This window comes from Bufo bufo, chromosome 6 (genome assembly GCF_905171765.1).
Source record: "Bufo bufo chromosome 6, aBufBuf1.1, whole genome shotgun sequence".
Taxonomy (NCBI): Eukaryota; Metazoa; Chordata; class Amphibia; order Anura; family Bufonidae; genus Bufo; species Bufo bufo.
Genome location: NC_053394.1, coordinates 372,594,863 through 372,616,182, shown reverse-complemented (window position 1 = coordinate 372,616,182; position 21,320 = coordinate 372,594,863). Strand labels below are relative to the sequence as shown.

General features: G+C 43.6%; 1 protein-coding gene across 3 annotated transcripts in view; it reads left to right on the top strand.

Annotated features, from left to right (window-relative positions):
* Positions 1–19,336, top strand: part of TMC6 (transmembrane channel like 6) — a 56,764-nt gene extending 37,428 nt beyond the window's left edge. For all 3 annotated transcript variants that reach the window (XM_040438717.1, XM_040438719.1, XM_040438718.1), the window contains 10 exons: positions 150–322; positions 410–491; positions 3,690–3,787; positions 6,023–6,118; positions 9,179–9,254; positions 11,259–11,392; positions 14,374–14,550; positions 17,126–17,204; positions 18,685–18,762; positions 19,132–19,336. In XM_040438717.1, the coding sequence (XP_040294651.1) occupies positions 150–322; positions 410–491; positions 3,690–3,787; positions 6,023–6,118; positions 9,179–9,254; positions 11,259–11,392; positions 14,374–14,550; positions 17,126–17,204; positions 18,685–18,762; positions 19,132–19,152 (1,014 nt within the window). In that variant the 3' untranslated portion in view covers positions 19,153–19,336. The remainder of the gene's footprint in view (positions 1–149; positions 323–409; positions 492–3,689; positions 3,788–6,022; positions 6,119–9,178; positions 9,255–11,258; positions 11,393–14,373; positions 14,551–17,125; positions 17,205–18,684; positions 18,763–19,131) is intronic.
* Positions 19,337–21,320: the final 1,984 nt, after the last annotated feature.

The window sequence follows — 21,320 nt, the reverse complement described above, 5'->3', positions numbered from 1 at the left end:
AGGGTGTATCCACACACATTGATAATGTGGTGTGTTGCAAAATTAAGTGCCCTTTAAGTCAAATTCCAGTGGTGTTCTGATTTGGGATTTGACTGAACGTCACATAACTGTTGGAGAATTAGCTTCTGATGTTGTCTCTTCTGATGCAGGATCATCGAGGACGACTGAGAACACGAGGCGAGGAGGAAGTGGAGGCGATGCTGCTGCCGCTGCCACTGGCCGTGTCTCTATGTAACCTGCTACTACCATACATGTATCACGCCCTGGGGCTTTGGGAGAAGCTGGACTCCCCCATACTAGAAGTCTACATTGCTATATGCAGGTTAGACAATCCAGCATCTACTACCACGTGTATCACTCCTGCCGTACCCTTCACTCCCAGTCTAAACTCCTAAATTCTTCCTCGTAGAAATCTTCTGCTGAAGGTGGTCATCCTCGGGGTTCTGTGTTATCACTGGTTGATACGAAAAGCGAAATACTTGGAGAATAAGGTATATCCAGTACTGGCGCCCATACAGCTGAGCGACGTCTCCATCTTTGGGTGTATGTTAATACAATTGCTCCACACCATAGGACGATTGTTTTGTGGGTCGTAACAAATTGGAGGCATCTTCTACAATGAGGCAATCGTCAAATACATGTGCAGCAATGCATATAAAGAATATCTGCTTCAGAGAAAATCATGTCCCATGTGGCACAGCATTCCTATTATAGGGTTGTCCTGCTTATTTAAAAGCTCAGGCAAACCCTGTAAACCCTAAAATAAATGAATGGATACCGATCCTCACCGCTGCTCTATGTATTAACGGCTGCAGCTGTGACGTTGTGTGCAACAGTCACCGCTGCAGCCAAACATTGACCTCAGCAGAGACGTCCCATGCATGGCTGAGGCCAGCAATTGCCTGCAGTAGTGATATGTGTACCTGTCAATGCTGCAGCAAAGAAAAATGATGTCAGCAGTGGGAGGACCGGAGCACGGCACTCAAAGAAAACAGTTGAGTATCCTGTCATTTGTTATTTTAGGCCATTTGCAGGGGCTGAGTTTTTATATAACCAGGATAACCCCTTTAAAGGGCATCTGTCAGCAGTTTTGTACCTATGACACTGGCTGACCTGTTACATGTGCACTTGGCAACTGAAGACATCTGTGTGGGTCCATGTTCATATGTGCCGACATTGCTGAGAAAAATGATGTTTTAATATATGCAAATGAGCCTCTAGGAGCAATGGGGGCATTGCTGTTACACCTAGAGGCTCAGCTCTCTGTAACTACCACACCCTCTGCACTTTGATCGACAGGGCCGGGCAGTGTAAATGTGATCACACCTGGCCCTGTCAATTAAAGTGGAGAGGGCTCAGCAGTTGTAGAGAGAGAAGAGCAATGCGGGCACATACAGTACAGACCAAAAGTTTGGACACACCTTCTCATTCAAAGAGTTTTCTTTATTTTCATGACTATGAAAATTGTAGATTCACACTGAAGGCATCAAAACTATGAATTAACACATGTGGCATTATATACATAACAAACAAGTGTGAAACAACTGAAAATATGTCATATTCTAGGTTCTTCAAAGTAGCCACCTTTTGCTTTGATTACTGCTTTGCACACTCTTGGCATTCTCTTGATGAGCTTCAAGAGGTAGTCCCCTGAAATGGTTTTCACTTCACAGGTGTGCCCTGCCAGGTTTAATAAGTGGGATTTCTTGCCTTATAAATGGGGTTGGGACCATCAGTTGCGTTGAGGAGAAGTCAGGTGGATACACAGCTGATAGTCCTACTGAATAGACTGTTAGCTGCTTTTTTCTTGCCATAATACAAATTCTAAGTAAAGAAAAACGAGTGGCCATCATTACTTTAAGAAATGAAGGTCAGTCAGTCAGCCGAAAAATTGGGAAAACTTTGAAAGTAAAGGCTATTTGACCATGAAGGAGAGTGATGGGGTGCTGCGCCAGATGACCTGGCCTCCACAGTCACCGGACCTGAACCCAATCGAGATGGTTTGGGGTGAGCTGGACCGCAGAGTGAAGGCAAAAGGGCCAACAAGTGCTAAGCATCTCTGGGAACTCCTTCAAGACTATGGGAAGACCATTTCAGGTGACTACCTCTTGAAGCTCATCAAGAGAATGCCAAGAGTGTGCAAAGCAGTAATCAAAGCAAAAGGTGGCTACTTTGAAGAACCTAGAATATGACATATTTTCAGTTGTTTCACACTTGTTTGTTATGTATATAATTCCACATGTGTTAATTCATAGTTTTGATGCCTTCATAGTCATGAAAATAAAGAAAACTCTTTGAATGAGAAGGTATGTCCAAACTTTTGGTCTGTACTGTATGAACATGGGACCAACACAGCTGCCAAGTGCACATGTAACAGGTCAGCCAGTTTCACAGGTACAAATCTGCTGACAGATGCCTTTTAACCCATAGGATACCAGCGCCGTACATGTACAGCACCTGAAACAGGGTCACAAATCCTAGGGCCGTACAGCTACGGTGCTCTGATCAGCTGCTAGGGTCCAGCAGTCACTGATAGCCGGACCCCTGCAGTATGCGTCGGCATCGGTAAAAACACTGATGCCGGCACATTAACCCTTGCACTGCCGCAGTCAGTTTATTTTGTCATTTTATTTCTGCCTGGGATTTAAGGTGAAAAGTGGCTCAGTAGTGAAGGGGTTTAATGGCCAACATCCCCATACTGAATAACATCTGTCTGGCTACAGTGAACATTGTTCTATCCTTGGCCAGCTGAAAAAACATGGCCTTTGTTGTGATGTAATTTAATTTCTACCTTTGTGGGCGTGGAAAAAAACATGTCCAGTACATACTAAATGGTAAAACACTGGGTGACACTGACAGCTAGTGGACAGCAAACGTAACTGTAGAAACCAGTGTCAGGCAGCTGCTGCCAAGGCCAATAAGATCATGGATTCAACAGAAGGTACGAAGATGCACATGACGAGTTCTACCACTTTACGAATCACTAGTCAGACCACACATGGAGTACTGTCTATAGTCCTTGGCTACTGTGAACAAGAAAGACATAGCAGAGCTGGAGAGCTGTCAGAGGAGGGCAATTAAAGTAATAACTGGAATGGGTGGACTACAGGTCCCAGAAAGATTTTTAAAATTAGGGTTATTTAGGTTAGAAAACTAATAACCGTGTATAAATATATCAGGGGTCAGTACAGAGATCACTCCCATCATCTATTTATCCCCAGGACTGTGACGAGGGGACATCCTCTGCGTCTGGAGGAAAGAAGGTTTCTATACAAACATAGAAGAGGATTCTTTACTGTAAGAGCAGTGAGACTATGGCGCTCTCTGCCAAAGCTTGCAGGAGGGATCAGATCCTTTTTTGTAAAGTAATGTTATAGTCAACAGATTACTGGCATCTAAAGTAAATGAGCGGTCGAATCTGATTGGTTGCTCCACTTTTCCTTTGCGCCAGTTTGGACAGTAGTTATACATCTGTGGTTAAAGGTGTGGAGTTTCGACATTATTTGCTGCCAGGACAGGGGGGGGGGCACATGAGAAGACACTGTATTTGTCCAATACAAAGGGTTGTCCACATGGCAATCATACCGTCACCCGCTTTACTACGAGTACACCCCCCCGTATGCTGAAAACTGCTGTTGTCTGCACCCTACTAACCTATAGCACCCTCCATGTTCTTTCTGATTTTTCAGTGCTGGGAGACATTCGTTGGACAGGAGCTGTTTCGCTTTGTGATAATGGACCTGATCTTTACTCTGCTGGACACTTTGTTTGGAGAGCTGCTGTGGAGGTGAATATATCTGTCACTTAGTCCTCAATCACACAACCGTACTTTAGTCCGCGTTCGATCCGCATATTTTGCTGATCGCACGCGGACCCATTCATTTCTCTGGCGCCACAAAATGCAGACAGCACAATGATCTCATCCATGGGCAGTCCGCCTATGTGCCCTAAATGATAGAATATGTCCTATACATTTCCATTTTGTGGACAAAAATAGGCATTTTAACAATCGGGCCCGCAAAAAGTGCCCCATGCACACGGCTGGTATCAGTAATATATGGTAGAATTTATAAAAATACAAATTTTAGTTATTTTTTTTTGCAAATTTTATATATATTTTATTCTATTTTATGACGGCCATCTTGCCAGAGCCGTGATCAGCAATTCAGAGATCTGCTTCCCAGCAGACACATGGACACAGGAAACCTTAGTCAGAAAACATTTGCTTGTTGTCAGCAAATGGAAAACCTTCACTGTTTGCATTCAGAGATACTGCACGTCAATCCAGATCTCCGCTGCTGCTGTGTGTACGTGTTGGTAAGAGCTGCCAGCCGGAAGTCAGAGACCGTAGCGAGAGTGGTTTTATTGCTCTGTGTGATGGTGAATTTACATGCGCCGACTGAGCAAACAACTATCGGGAAAGATTGCTCATTATGGGGAGATAAGAGCTGGATTTACATGCAGCAGATCACCTCCGCTGTACGGGGATGAATGATCACTACTGCCATCACTCATCCGGTCAGCAGATCACTGTTCACACAGCATAGGAATTATGATTTAGTTGTCTACATAAACAATGATTTGACCTAATGACCCAGTCATCTGCTGCACCTTTACACGGGCTGATTATCGGGAATGAGATTTCTTAGTAATCTTGGTTCCCAATCATCGGCCCAGCAATTGCCCCTTTTAAAACCAGCTTAAAAGGGTTTTCTGAGATTTAAATACTGTTGACCTAGCCTCAGGATAGGTCATCAGTATCTTATTGGTGGGGGTCTGACACCCGGGACCCCCGCTGATCAGCTGTTTGAGAAGGCACCGGCGCTCCTGTGAGCACCGCAGCCTTCCCGCAGCTCACCAAGTACAGTGCCGCACATTGTATGGCTGCTGTGCTTGGTATCGTGCTTAGTCCCATTCACTTAAATGGGGCTGAGCTGCTCCTAGGCCACGTAAACGAAGAACGTGTCATCACTGGCCTAGGGAAAGCTATGAGAAGGCCACGGAGCTCACAGGAGCGCTGGTGCTTTCACAAACAGCTGATTGGCAGGGATCCTGGGTGTTGGACCCCCACCGCTCAGGTACTGATGGTATCTGATGGATCTCAGAAAACCCCTCAGAGCTGAACCCGGACATACCCCCATTTACACCCAGGCAGGCCCCCTGTTATTAGCATTGGAGCATTTCATGCTCCGATGCTTTCCCTTGCCCTGCTCTGTATCGCGCAGGGCAAGGGCTTTTTTGTTTGTTTTTACACTGGTAGGTGGAGTGTATTCTGTGAGCTCTGATGTGTGAGCTTTAGCGCTGCCCTAGCCGTTTTACAGGCTAGGGCAGCGCTAAAGCCTGTCCATTAGTGCCGGTGAGGTCACCAGGCTTACTGCTGGGCGGAAGCCTCTGCCTAGCAGTCGATATGGAGTGCCCGGGACGTCACCTGATCTAAAAAAAAAGACTTTTCCCTCGGCGCAGGGCAAAGGAGTTACAGAGTATTGACTAGTGTGCTGTAGGCCAAAGCTTTGCATTCCCTGAAATCAAGCACTGGTATTGACAATGGTGAGGATATAAACACATTGGGGAATATTTAATATTACTGTCTTAAACGTAACTTAAAACTAGGCCAGGCAGGCAGAAGATGCTCCAAATTTTGGTGCAGGCTGTGTGACAGATTTGAAGCATCTCGGCAGACCTGTTTGACGCCTTTCTCTGTCTTACGTAAAGATTTTTTTTTATGTAGTATTTTTAAGCCACATTGCCTAATTTACACAATTTTGAAAACCATCTAGTGAGATACAAAACGAGTCTGAAGTGCATAATAAATCTGGTGCACACTTGTATCCTGTGTTTTTGGCTCAAATTGACCAATTCTGGTGCATTTAGCCTAGTAACGCTCCCCTAATCTATAAAGACTGCATAACCTTTCATCATGATTTACAGAAAACTGGGGAAGTAGGCCTCGTTTCAGGCCTGAGTTCCAAACTCTCTCCTCTGTATTGTCCGCTCACACATCACATCTCATCCTTTGTGACAGGTTAATCCTGCAGAAGAAGCGCAAACAAAAGTGTCGGACAGAGTTTGACATTGCTCGAAATGTACTGGAGCTCATCTACGGACAGACCCTGGCATGGTGAGATTATCTTTCTGTGTGTCACGTCCCGGTTATGATTGAGGTAAATCAATTCTGCCAGTATAGAATAGGCAGCCACAGATTATTATAAGCCCAGGTCCAAAGGCTTACTTCATAAAAAAAAAAAAAGGTTGTGCCATACAGTATATTGCGTCTGTGTAATTGTATCATTGATTACAAAACAATAAAATATATGGCAGAATTGCAATGTGAGAATGTCTGCAAGGGTGGTTTAAGGGCATGGAGGCAGAAAAATATCATAATCCTGCACGGATGCAGGCGGGACTGGGGAGACGGGGTCAGCTGACCGCCCATCATCATCCATAGTCCAAGCCTAGACAGATAGCTCCAGTACTTGTGAACTACCATAATGGTCCACAACTTTGAAGGCTGGGAATGCTAGGGAATAGGACAAGGGATCAAAAGATCCCAGGTTCTATTAAATTAAAAGTTAAAATATAAACCATTAAAATATTAAGAGTTTAAATCACCTACTTTCCCAATTTTACATATAAAAATATATTAACAATTAAAAAAAATAAACATATCCGGTATCGCCATGTCCGGAAATGTCTGAACTATTAAAATATTTTTAAAAATTCCTGTGCGGTGAATGCCGTTACGAAAAAAAAAAAAAAAAACAAGCAATTCACAATTTTTTTGTCACCTTCCCCCCCCCCCCCCCAAATTTTTTTTATAACTGTGATCAAAAAGTCATACATACCATAAAAATTGTATCAATAAAAACTACAGTTCATTCCGCAAAAAATAAGCCATCGTACAGCTCTGTGGACAGAAATATAAAAAGGTATGGCTGTCAGAAAATGGTGATGCAAAGAAAATGTAGATTTTTTTTCAAAGGTTTTTTTTTTTCAAAGTAGTAAAACAAAAAAACTATATGTTTGGTATCACTGTATTCGTATTGGGCCGCATAATAAGGAAGTCATGGTAATTTTATTGCACCCTGAACATCGTGATGTCAAAACCCCCAAAACCTTGGTGGAATTGTGGGTTGTTGTTTTTGTCAATTTAACCCCAAAAATAATTTCCCCCCCCCTTTTCCTATAACAGGCATGGTAAATTAAATGGTGCCATTAAAAAAAATGCATCTTGTCCTGCAAAAAATAAGCCCTCATATGGCTATTAAAACGGAAAATTAAAAAAAATTATGTGGGGAGGCAAAAACAAAATTGCAAAACAAAAAATGGGCCCGGTACTTATTATTTTTTTTATGATTTATTTTAAAACTTAAGGGGTTAAGTAATGTAACCCAGTATAAGGGCTTGTATACACTGGCTGTAGTTATCGGAAACAAACATTTGAGCAAAACGCTTGTTTGTCAGGTTATTGCATCTTTTAGGCAGCACTTAAAGGGGTTGTCCTGTGACTAATGTAAAAAATGAAAATCAGCCATCATATACATGACATGACAACCTCTTTCTAACAAAGCTAGAACCCTGGACCTCACATGGATCCAGAGATCTCCCCATTCATTGCTCTGCTAGATTTAGATCAAGCTGGTAGCTCAAGGGGAATGACTTTTCTGCTGCAGCAAAGGGGCGTGTCTCAGCTCTCCCTATCACAGCTCAGGGGGCGTGTCTCAGCTCTCCCTGTCACAGCTCAGGAGGCACTTTAAGGATAAAACTGAGCATGTGCGGCCTTCTCAGTAAGCAGGTCAAAGAAATAATAAAATAAAAAAACAGCAGGTGGCGCTATACAGATACATGTTATTGAATAACTCAGTGGCTATGCTACATTTGTAATTACATGCAATTACAAAGTAATCAGATCCAGGTGCTGCTTTGAAAACTATACAATATTTTTCATGGGACAACCCATTTAAAATGAGACGTATTGCCCTGTGTGAACAATGGAGGTGCCGCCAACAATATGTAAAGTGAACGAGGAGATGAATGCTCATCAGTCTGCATTTGTAATTGGTTAGAAGTAAGTAAAATACCTGCGCTCCCGCCACAAGGTAATAATAGGTACTGTTATTAACACTTAATAATGTCACTGCTGGGTTCAAACGGGTTGATTGCCGGTACCCCGAGTATTATAAAAACATATAAATAAATAAACGGAGAACCCGCGCTGACTATAAGTAGTACTCTATATTGTTGTATACCCAATGTTTCAAATTCGATGCTTTAAAGAGAACCTGTCATGTGGATATTTGATTATAATCTAACTAATTATATACAATCATTAACTACTAAAAAGTACCTCAGATGTATTCACTTACTGGTGTGACAGATGGTTATCTCATAATATACACACAAAGATGCCACATGCTAATGAGCTTATTTGAGTCCAGCGTGATGTCAGTGAGTCCAGCGTATATTTAATTCGGAGATATAGCCACTCCCCTGCCCACCTGCTGCTGATTCATATGGAAAATAACTGTCACTCAGCAGCAGGTGGGCGGGGAGAGTCAGGAGCTCATGAATATTCAGGACTCATCATTATCAGCTGGAGCTTTTCAATACAAGATGTTGGCAGATTGACTGGGTCAATTAAAAAAAGTGACGCAGCATTTTGCTAAGAGAATCACTTATTTATGTTGCCCTTAGTTAGGACACCATAAAACTGGTGACAGGTTCCCTTTAAGTTGGTAAATTGCAATCCAAGTCAGTACCTGCTCCAGACGCTGTTCAATGAGCCCGGTTCCACACAGACTGGTTGCACTCGCATGATCTTGGGATAACCGAGCGGTATCCTTGCGATGTATTAAGCGAGGCTGAAGACATCGCGAGGATACCGATCGGTTATCGCGAGATCATGCGAGTGCAACCAGTCTGTGTGGAACCGGGCTCATTGAACAGCGTCTGGAGCAGGTACTGACTTAGATTGCAATTTACCAACTTAAAGCATCGAATTTGAAACATTGGGTATACCACAATATAGAGTACTACTTATAGTCAGCGCGGGTTCTCTGATTATTTATTTATAGGCATTTGTAATTGGTCCGACATTGAGCGGTATGAGAGGACCTAATGCTATGACAGTGCCGTCCCCATCACGCCGCCCGCTGATTCCTGTGTCTTATCTCCCGGACAGGCTGGGCATTCTGTTTTGCCCGATCATCCCTGTTGTGCAGACTCTGAAATTGCTTCTGCTGTTCTACGTGAAAAAGGTGAGGTGCACCGACACTCTGCTGACCCCGTGTAGTCGCCCAATTACTACACGTTTCTGTATAGGGAAGTATCATTGAAATTAAAGAACTTCCGGGATCGTGTGATAAACTCTGCTTTCCTTTGGCCGCCTGCTTGGCACTTTGCGGTCTGCTTAGTGGTTTTTAGTCTTTCATTAGAAGAAAGATCTTCCATCCCATTTAATAATTTAGTAGCTCACCTTTGAAATCTCTCCTAATCTCCTATATCCTTAAAGGGGCATTCCGCGTGTTACAAGTTATCCCCTATGCACAGGATAGGGGGATAACTATTAGATCAGTGAGGGTCCTACCGCTGAGTCCCCCATGATCACTGAAAAGAATGGAGCCGCCGGTTGCACATACACGGCTCTCTATGGGAGTTTCAGAGATCGGTGAGCGCTGTACTCGGCTATCTCTGGAACTCCCATAGAAGAGCATGTAGCGTCCACGTTGTGCATATTCAACCGGCCGCTCCATTCTTTTCAGGGGGGCTACAGGGTGCACAAGGCCACCTTTCTTGGGATTTGTAGGAGTCCCAGTGATAGGACGCCCACCAATCTAAAAGTTGTCCTCTAATTTTGTGTATAGGGGATAAATTGTAACAACTGGAATATCCCTTTAAACTGAATCCCGTATTCGGCATGTGTTCTCATAGACAGTAATATTACATTGGATTACGGGTTTTTATACACAATAAAACCTTGTTTGCTTTTGAAGCTGCTGCTTGACATTAAGGGGCTTGTCCAGGATTTTATTACTGGTGGCCTATCCTAAGGATAGGACATCAATACCGCTCTGGCGCCAGAATTACACTGCTTGGATGGACCTGGTTACTGCAGCTCAGCTCCCATTGAAGTGAACGTTCAGGTAAACAGCCCTGTCCACTACACAATGGTTAGCCTTAAAGGGAATGTTACCAGCTTTATGCTGCTAAGTTCTAACAGCTCCAGCACATGCCCAGTCCTGGTATTCATGAGCTCTTGGCTTTCTTCGCCCCCTGACACTGATTGACAGTTTTTTCGAATTGAATTTGCAGCAGAGGGTGGAGAAAGCCGGCGGCTCATGAATATTCAGCACTCATTGGCATGTGCTGGAGCTGTTCAATACAACATTTTTGCAAAATTAGCAGTAAAAAAAATCAATTCAAGTGACCCAGCATTTTACAAAGGAGATCTGTCACTAGTTTATTTTGCCCCTCGTTAGGACAGCATAAAACTGGTGACAGATTCCCTTTAAGTCGTTCCACAAACTTCTGGCGCCAGAGTCACAAAACAGAGAAACAGCCGTTAAATGTCGGACCCTACAGATCAGATACTGGTGGCCTATCCTGGGGATAGGTCATCAATAGTAAGATCATGGACAACCCCTTTAAAGAGGACCTTTCATGGGTTTAAGTGTTGGAAACTGGTATGCTTACCAGATAGGGCGGCCCCTACAGATGCCAGCACTTTTTTTTCTAAAATACCCCTCCGTTCTGGCGCTGTGTCCCCTGCTGTTTTGGCACATGATATGTTAATTTAGAATATCCGTACAGGGAGGAGGAGACAGCCGGGTTTCTCAATGGGCGTCTGCTTCTCCCTGGCTGTAGCGCGGTCCAATCGTAGCGGAGAGCCAGGGAGAAGAAACAGCTCATCTTCTCCTTGGCTATGATGCTCTCCGCTGCGATTGGAATGTGCTACAGCCAGGGAGAAAGAGACGCCCATTGAGAAACCCGACCGTCTCCTCCTCTCTGTACTAATACTCTAAATTAACATATCGGGCGCCAAAAACATAGGGGGACACAGCGCCAAAACGGAGGTGTATTTTAGAAAAAAAATGTGCTGGCATCTGTAGGGGCCGCCCACTATCTTATAACAGATCTATCGTAGTAACGTTTTTTAGGCATATTAGATCCTTTACATTTTATGTATATGTACATTCCTTTAGATATCCCTAAGGATTTAATTAAAAAATGAACATCGTGTTTAATATCTCTTCTTTTTATAGGCCAGTCTGATGAGGAACTGTCGTTCTCCCAGCAAACCCTGGAGAGCCTCACATATGAGCACGGCATTCCTCACACTGCTGTGCTTCCCCTCCTTCTTAGGGGCATCAGTTTTCCTTTCCTACACCGTGTGGTCGTAAGTAGAAGCAATGGTGGGATTAGAAGTTAAAGGCGTTTTTGCCATAGGTCACATTGTGCATGCCGAACTCTTTCTAACAAGGCTAGAACCAGCCCTGTACCCCACATGGATCCAGATCCCCAATTACTTGCTCCAATTGTTCTGCTTAGATTCTCTTCAACCTGGCAGCTCAGGGGCGTGATCTTTCTGCTGCAGCTCACACACTGTAAATGCCACAGCTTCTAACAGACGATATGGCTGGTGAGAGTTGAATATTTAATAACTGTCATGTTTTCATTAAAAAATCCATTTTGGATTATCTTACTGCTGCAGCAGCATTATGCATAAAGCAATCTTTAGTTAATTCACATACCACTGTTTTCCTTGAGTTTTCCCCTTAGTTACAGCTGTTTTGAATCCTACATTATGAGGATCTTCTCAAGATGGCTCCTCTGCCAGTTCTCTGAGGCCAAAACTGCATTCCCTCAGGTCACATACAAACTTGCTGTAGCCAGCAGCTTCCTGCCAGCCAATCAGATTGGATTACTGAGACACACCTCCTCACTCTGAAGCCTAATGCAGGCATGCAGTGTGAAGGACCGCCCCTCTGTCTTCCTAGCCGGAGACAGATGAACCATAGCAACTGTCTTTTAAGGGAGCAGTGGAAAGGGACAGAGGATATTAATAAAAGCTGTTATTATGAGGTAATTACAGATCTTTTGGCATTCATTGACCGACTAACTCACTGACTATACTAAACTTTTAATAAGTATTCAGATCCAGGTGCTGGTTTGAAAAATATAGAATATGTTTCATGACACAACCCCTTTAAGGCTCATATGCAGAGGGATAAAAGAAGGATTTGTCCGATAAGTGTAGGAAATATTTTTGAAGTCCTTTAACCCCTTTCCAACTGCTCTCTGTGTATATTCGTCCTATCTGCACATGCCCCATGCAGATAGCACGTATGTACACGTGCAGGCAGCGCTTTAATCCCAGCGCTGATCAGCAGGAGCAGGTCTGGTCCCGGCTGACAGACACAGCGGGGACCCCGAGGAGACGACAGGAGCGGTTTATTACCGCTTCTGCCTTCTCTTATGCCAGCAGGACAGCGGTACCTGAGTGCATGGTGAAGAGAGCAGGAAGCAGAGCCGCTTCTTCTGTTAGTCCCAGCGGTCACGTGCCCGCCTGGGGTGTCTGGAGCACGGGCAGGAGCAGAGCTGCAGGGTCTAAGGAGACCCCGATCAGCTCTGCCTGTGTCATGCCCCCACAGGGGGCTGTTTTCCATCCACAGGAGCCCCAGTTACAGTGGAAGCAGTGGGGAAAAAAGAAGTCCCGCCAGAGGTCTTTTAATGACCAAAAATAAATTAAAATCTAAGTTAAAAAAAAAATACTTTTTAATAATTATTAGCGGTTTTCCTCCAAATTAAACCTAAAAAAGGAAGAAGAAAAAAAATCTCTAAAATAAAACATTCTAATAAGTGTCAAGTAAAAAAATAAATCACAAAAATTATTTTGGTAGTCAAACAAATAAGAAAGCTATGGTCACTAAACCACCACGTGCACAAAATCACAAAAAGTTGCCTGGATATTCAGGCCTTTTTTTGTCCCGGTCATGAAAGGGTTAAAAAACGCAAACTATGAAAACTTCATGACGTTATACTGGAATGTAGATATTCCTGCCTTATGTGCAGGCCACAACATGTCTACAGTCAATCTCCTACTGTTTAGTATTATCTGTTCAAGTTTCATCCACTCACAGACAGCCCCTTTAATATGGGAGCCATCATGCCCAACAGTGAGAAATGTTACAAGCCCTCCAAATCAAAAGCCACCACCTGTCAGAGGGACAATGCTGGGGCTTACCGAGTCTGTGACCCATAGTCATGATGTAGGTGAATACAATAAATCCTGTGTCACTATGATGCAGGCTGCTGTCACAGGAACAAATAGGGCTGTTTCACACAAGCGAGTCCAATCACACTCCGTGTGTGAGCGTCATTCTCCGTTCTGGACTTGCAGGACATTATCATGATGTATAATGCCGTGTGCCTCTGCTTGACCTTATTTCTACGGAATCATACTGACCGCTTTATGTCAGTATGATCCTGCACAAGTAAGGTCAAGGAGAGACACACAGCATTATAAATCAGTATAATGCCGCATGCTGCTGCAAGTCCAGAACGGAGGATCCCGCTCACACACACAGTTGCCTCTCTGTTGTGAAACAGCCCTTAAGGCCCCCATACACAAGAACGGTGGATATGGCTGATGGTCTAAAGCGTATTGGGAGTTCCTGACTCTCCCCCAGCAGATGATGAAGTCAATATTTTCACCCGATCCTTTTATTCTTCTGGGAGATAAGCCGCCTCTCTCCCCATAGATTACACATACATGTTTGGCCAAGCTAATGGAAGAGTCGGGAGAAATAGCTGTCTGCCAAATGATCTTTCAACCGACAGCGTTAGTGTCAGGAGTCCCCCATTCCTTGATTGTGTCCCCGGGAAACCTGGTGAAGTGGGGAGTCACCTTTAATCACGACATGGTCACTCTTGGCCACAGTGATCAATAAGTTAAATGGCCACGATCGAAGTTTCATCTGATCGTGGTTATCAAAGACAGCTTGTTCTAAGTGCAGAAACGTCACCGAAACGCTCCCCTTCAAAAGATTCTGAGGACCTGCTCTGCCCGATGATGGGCAGTCGTTAAAGGGTTACTGTCCCCATCCATATTCTGTATGACCACACAGATTTTTCTTTTTACAATGTTTTGAGGCAGATCTTCTTGAAGAATTTTTTGCAGTCAGAAGTGTATTCGAAAGGTATCGGAAATATAAAGCGTAGATTTATACTTCTCTTTCCTGGTGGATCCACTTCTGGCTTTGGCTGAAAATCCTGCAGGCAGATCTGTCTCAAAACCCCCTCCAAAAAACTGTGTGGCCGAACCCTTACCCTTTCATGTTCTCTATTTTTATTTTCCATATTTTTGTATTTTTTCAGTGTGAAGCCTTCGGAGTCTTGTGGTCCGTTCCGCTCTCTAAATACCATGCATGAAGCAGGGAAGTTCTACGTCAGGCAGCTGGAACTGTCAAATCCTCGGCTCAGTTGGGTCAGCTGGATTCATTACTACCTTTGGGAAAATACCTTCTTCATTTACCTGGCGGCTGGAGTCCTGCTGTGAGTACTGCTGTGATATTTACTGGTAGAAATTTCTGTTAGGCCTCTTACACGCGGCCGTTGTTTGGCTGTTCCGTGCATTGGGGACCGCAATTTGCGGTCCCCAATGCACGGGCACCATCCGTGTGCGGCTGCCACGATAGTTCCAGACCCATTTAACTTGAATGGGTCCGTGATCCGCCCGCACTGCAAAAAAACAGAACAAGTGCGGAGGCACGGACAGAAACCCCACAGAAGCACTCTGTAGTGCTTCTGTGGGGTTCCGTGCCTTCGTTCGGCACCGCAGCTCCGGAGTACGGACCCATTCAAGTGAATGGGTCCGCATCCGTGATGCGGTGAGCACACGGCTGGTGCCCGCATATTGCGAACCCGCTGTTTGTAGTTCGATTGTAGTATGTTTTCAGCATGGGGAGTAGTCTGCGGTGAGTAACCACTATTGGGGTATATGACAGCTGAGGAGGGGTTACTTCACTTGGGTTGTCCCCTTTAATGAGGCAGAGCAAAGCTCCACTAAAAAGAGTGGATCTCATTCAAGGGTAGCATTTCTGCATTTCACAGTGTGCTTCCCCTGGATATATCAGTATATCAGATGACTGCAGGATCAGATTAAAGGAGATTTAAAGAGGACCTTTCACTAGATTAAAAAATCTAAACTAAGCATACAGACATAGAGAGCGGCGCCCAGGGATCTCCCTGCACTTACTATTATCCCTGGGCGCCGCTCCGTTCTCCGGTATAGCCTCCGGTATCTTCACATGTTAGGCTCCACCCAGTTGAGCCTGCCGGCATCTCCTTCTCCCATGCTGTAGCTCTGGCCAATCGCAGCGCTCAGCTCATAGCCTGAGAGTTTTTTTTTTCTCTCAGGCTATGAGCTGAGCGCAGCGATTGGCCAGAGCTACAGCCTGGGAGAAGGAGACGCCGGCAGGCTCAACTGGGTGGAGCCTAACATGTGAAGATACCGGAGCCTATACCGGGAGAACGGAGCGGTGCCCGGGGATAATAGCAAGTGCAGGGAGATCCCTGGGCGCCGCTCTCTATGTCTGTATGCTTAGTTTAGATTTTTTAATCTAGTGAAAGGTCCTCTTTAATTAGTAAAAAGTTTAATCCTAAACCACCTCTTCACACAGCAGCGTTTTTCAACTCTTTTTGATAGCATTTTTTAAGCATTTTTTGTTTTGTAAGCGGTTTTTATTTTGTAACTTTTTTTCTGGTGTTTTTCAAGTCTGTGACTTTTGCTGAGTAATAGTTAGATAATCAAAGTTATCGTCGCCAGCTTATGCAAGTTTTGCGGCAGTTCTAGTAGTTCTGTTGTTTGGGGGTGCCATGCATAAAAGTTTGTTTTAATTTCAGATTTTTGAAAAGTTGCAAAAGTTAGGCACAAGTTGATTCCACTCCTGAAAACATGGCAGAATGTGATTAAGCAAAATTAAAGGGGTTGTCTAATCTGAGACATTGGTGGCCAATATCAGATAAGTGCGGGTCCCACCTCTGGGACCGCACCTCTCTCTAGAATGGGGCCCTCAAAGTAAATGAGAGCGCACTGTGGAAGCGTGGCCAACCCTCTGTTCACTTCTATGGAAATCTGGAATATAGCCAAGCGCTGATGAATGGAGACTTTACATGCATGCTTGATGCGCTGTCCATTCACTTCTATGGGCGTTCCCAAAAACAGCCAAGTGCAGTGCTCAGTTATTTTTGGAACTCCCATAGAAGGAAATGGAGTGAATGCAGTGCATGCGTTGTACACTCTTGTTCACTTTGGGACCCCCGTTCTAGAGATAGATGCAGGTCCCACCTCTTGGACCCACACTTATCTGATACCACCAATATCTCAGATGTCCTAACCACTTTAACAAGCACCATGCAACTTTAATAAATTTGGGGCACGGACTACTACCTTTACACAAATAGACATATTTAGGCCTCATGCATCCATCATGTATTTTTGGTCCGTGTCCAATCTGCATTTTTTGCAGATCTCTCACCGACCCAGTCATTGATATGCAAAAAACAGAAAGCACACGGATATCATCCTTGTACTGTCTGCATCCGTGCAGGCGTGCTGCAAATGATAGAACCTATTCTATTCTTGTCCGTTTAGCTGTTTTTTTTGTTTTGTTTTTTACAGTGGGTCCCACGAAAATTGCAGGATGCACATGGACTGCATCTGTATTTTGTGGATCTGCAATTTGCGGACCGCAAAGCGGATACAGTCATATGTAGGATGCCTTAAAGACACACTTCAGTTTTTCCCCTCAATAAATCAGTCCCTATATAGTATGTTTTTCACTATTTACTTTAAAGGGGTTGTCTAAGATTTTGATATTGACGACCTATCCTCAGGATAGGTCATCAGTATATGATTGTCGGGGTCTGACACCCAGCACCTCGCTCGCACCGCAGCCTCTTTAAACAGCTGATTGGTGGGGGGTGCAAGGAGTTAGACCCCCACTGATCTGATATTGATGACCTATCCGGAGGATAAGCCATTAATATCCAATCTCAGAGAACCCCTTTAAAGTAACATCTGTCCACAGCGTAAATATAATTGTCTCTTCTTTCTTTCCGTTGCCAGGATTGTAATTTACTTCCATATCCAGATTGTCAATGGCCAAAGAAAAATCATACAGTTACTGAAGGAGCAGGTTGCAAATGTGAGTCCTTCTGATGGTATTATATGAAATGCTGAAGATACATCAGTGCCTTTCTTCTGAATTGTTCACAAATCATGAATCCAGAAGCCTTATTTTCTTTTTCACTTATTGCTGGGTAAAGTAAGGTGTTTTAGGCTACTTTCACACTTAGCGTTTTAGTTTTCCGGTATTGAGATCCGTCATAGGGGCTCAATACCGGAAAAAAAACGCTTTAGTTTTATCCCGATTCATTGTCAATGGGGACAAAACTAAACTGAACAGAACGGAGTGCTCCAAAATGCATTTAGTTGCGTTCCCATACCGGAGAGCAAAAAAAAAGAGCAAGTTCTATTTTTTTGCGGTGCGAAGGCACGGACAGAAACCCCACGGACGCACTCCGTAGTGCTTCCGTGTTGTTCCGATCCGTGCTTCCGTTCCGAATCTCCGTGATTGCGGACCCATTCAAGTGAATAAGTCCGCACCCGTGATGCGGAGTGCACACAGGCCGGTGCCCTTGTATTGCGGACCCGCCATATGCTGCTATATGGCCACGGGCACACAACGGCCGTGTGCATGAGGCCTAATTTATATTTTTTTGCCTTTTTGAGTCTTTTTTTTTATTTACTGATGTTTTCATATTTGCATATTTAGCCAAACAAAAACACAAGATGTTGCATGGAAGTCTATGAAAAATATCAAAAGTAGGACAAATTGGCATTTTTGAGACTTGAGGTGGATTCTTGAGCCAGTGACTTTTTTTTTTTTTTAATCGCCGCAAACACCTGTGGATGTGGTGCTTTTTTTTCTTTCTGGTCTTTTTGTGCCATAGACATCCACCCTATTTTTTTACTTGCTTGAAAAGTGGCAATGTGAGTGGTGTTTTTAATGTAATTTTTTGCATTAATGTATTTTTTCCATATTACTGTAAGAGGAAGTGACATCAGAGGGGTGGTACAATACCTAGAAAAAAGAAAGACATGCAAAAAAGACCATTTGAAAATGCCAGGTGCTCAAACACACTGTTTGTCAAAAAACACTTTAAAAAAACCCTGCACAACTCACGCATTTGACTTCCTCAAACAGTTGATCGGCTGGGTTCCGGGAGTCGGACCCCCAACTATTAAATATTTATCCAGAGAATAGATCATCAATATTAATTAAACACCTGGAAAACCCCTTTAACATTATTTATGTCATATCTGAAAAATAAAGGAATAAAAGTTGTGGCTGATGAAACACAATGAGACAAAACAAAAACAATCAGTTTGGCGGCAGGACCCCCTCCCCACAGGCCCATTGTGCGCCTTTTGTATACCTGTTTGACCACACAGTGACATATGGATGTACTGGCCAATAACCGCAGCACAATCCTGAACGTCTCAGCGGGTTTACTGCAAAATTATCAAGTACAATTATAGCAACTTTATTAAAACCAGAGAAGACACCTATGTGTTAGTAAACTGTGCTTGTGGTTTACCGTGTGCTTCTTCTCTTGCTGTAGGAAGGAGAAGACAAGCGTTTCCTCATTAATAGACTTCACTCCGTTTATGAGAAGAGGAGCCGAGCCCTGAGGCCACAGGTATGACCTCGTATTGGCAGTGGGAGGCCTAATTACAAAATGAATACATTTATGTCAGGGATACTGCATTTGGGCAATGCTGATGTGGACTGCGTGTTGGTGTACTGTATATTCACCTAGAAAATGCCCAGCACCCGATCCTGTACTTATTGTGACGGAGGCCCAAATGGAGCGTCCAACCCAAGCGTGAAAGCAGCCTTATCCAGCAGAGCCTTCAGGGTGCACAGCAGGGAAACAGGGTCAGGAGAGTATGAGTATAGCGATACAGAGTACTCATGTAGTACTGCCGGTAATAGGGATAAATCAAGGACCTATGCAGTTTTTCTTAGTATATATATTGACTGTGCTATAAATTGCCATTTTTTTCAGCCAAATATTGGAAACAATTAATACCTGTACGTAACCTGAAGAAGTAACATGTAGATCCAACACTGGAAACCGGAGCCCAACATGTGCCAAAGAGCTAACCATCTCTGCCCAGGACACCGGACGGGTGCAACTTTATGTTCCTGCCAAACACTGCACATTTCACCTCTTTTTGTATTTGTCTATTTATAATAAATGTTTTACTGTCTGTCTTTTGTCTTGATGAGAAATCAACACAAACAAATCGAGCATGATCGTTTCACTCCTTTATGATCCCTTACTTAAAGGATAACTGTCGTATTTATTATATATTTTTTTTGGAGTATTGGATTGTGGTGATTGATATCACCTTGGTGGCCCTATTTAAACTTTTCACTGTGTATTGAATTACCCCTTAATTCCACATTTTTGTTCCCTGTACTGCCTACTTTTACCTGTGCTTAAAATAGGGTTGCTAGGTATGGTCCGTCTATCTGTTGAAGGACGCAGAAGCACGCTGCGTGCAGGGTCACATTACTGACAGCCAGGGACTGTAAGTAAATGATTAAAGCCAGGTCCTCCCCAGCAGCTGATAACAGTGCTGTGTGCACTTCTCCCTGTCCCTGCGCTTGGCAGACGCTCCCTCACTCAGCAGAGCTGGAGAATGCAGAGTGGAAGCAGCGCAGACCAGGGAAGGGAGAACTGCCGTCTGCTCAGTGTATAAATGAAAGCAACATGTGGTAAGAGGACCCCTTTGTGCTGCAGGAGATTAACCCTTTAGGGGGGAGGGCTCTGGTTACTGACACTTTTGGGGGGCTATTTTTTACTGGCTAGTGCATGTGAGGAGCTCAATGCATTGTGGGTAGTGAGGGCAGTGGCGGCCATCTTAACTGAATAGTGAAATTGCAGTTTTATGCAGACTGGTTGCTAAGGGCTGAATCTTTTTAAATATGGGGTAAGTCAGTCTAATAGTAACTGATTCTGGAATATCATGTTATTAGTAACTACATATATGAAAATTATCCTGGGCACTTAACCTCTCAGATGCCACAGTCAATAGCGACCGTGTGATCTGGGTGGTTAGATAAAGGGAGGAGGAGCCCTCTGCTTTTAAATTGCAGGGCTCTGGTTTCTATGACAACCTGGGGGCTTGTGAAGGCTGCTAGGCCTGTCTTGGTAAGCTGTCTGCTAAGCCGTGCCTGGCCAAGGCGCGGCCTGAGAGGCAGCCTGTACAAATCCCATAGACTGCAATAGTATTCTATGGCATTCTATGGTACAAGAGATTAGAGGATGGCATATTCAATTTCCCTAAAGGAGACTAAATTACAGTGAAAAAAAAAATGTTTTTAGAAAAATGTAAAAGACACAAATTCAAATCCCCCTTTTTTCCTTATTATATATATAAAAATATATAAACAATAAATAATTGCTATCACCAGATCCAAAAATGTCAAAATTATTAAAATATAAAAATCTTTATACTGCATGGTGAATGCCGTAATAGAAAAATAATAATAAAAATACATAATTTGCCATTTTTCGGTCATCTTGCCCTCCCCTCCAAAATTTTTTATAAAAAGTGATCAAAATGTTGTATGTACCCCACAAAACACAAGCCCTCACACAGCTCTATAAACAAAAATAAAGTTATGGGTGTCAGAATATGGTAATGCAAATGTTTATTTTTTGCAAAGTAGTAACATAAACACTATAGATTTGGTATCGCAATGTTATTTTTTTTTATTTATTTTTTTAGCACATAAGGACTGCTGTAAAAACAAAACCCAAAAAAGCACAGTGGAAATGTTTTTGCCTTTCAATGCAAGATATAGTGAATTATAAAAAATAAAAAAAACTTGTCCTGCAAAAATAAGCCAATCAAAAGTCAGGCAAGCTGAGTACGTGCATAGTCCAAATAAGCTGTTCCAAGGCCAGAGCAAAGGGCAAGGGGCAGAATCTGTAATCAGGCAAGAGATCAGATCTTCACTTGTTGCTAGAGACTAGGAAACCTCAGGCAAGGGAGTGGATTTAAACCCCAGGGAAGCTGATCAGCACTTTAGTCATCAGCTGGACAGAGAGCAAAAGGGAAAGATTAACTCTAGCAGTGCTGAGAGGAAGATCACTGCGCACTAGTCCCAGGGAGAGTGGAGATACGCCTGCGCCTGCCCGAGACGCCAGGACAGTGATGGACACAGTCAGCCAGCCTAACAATG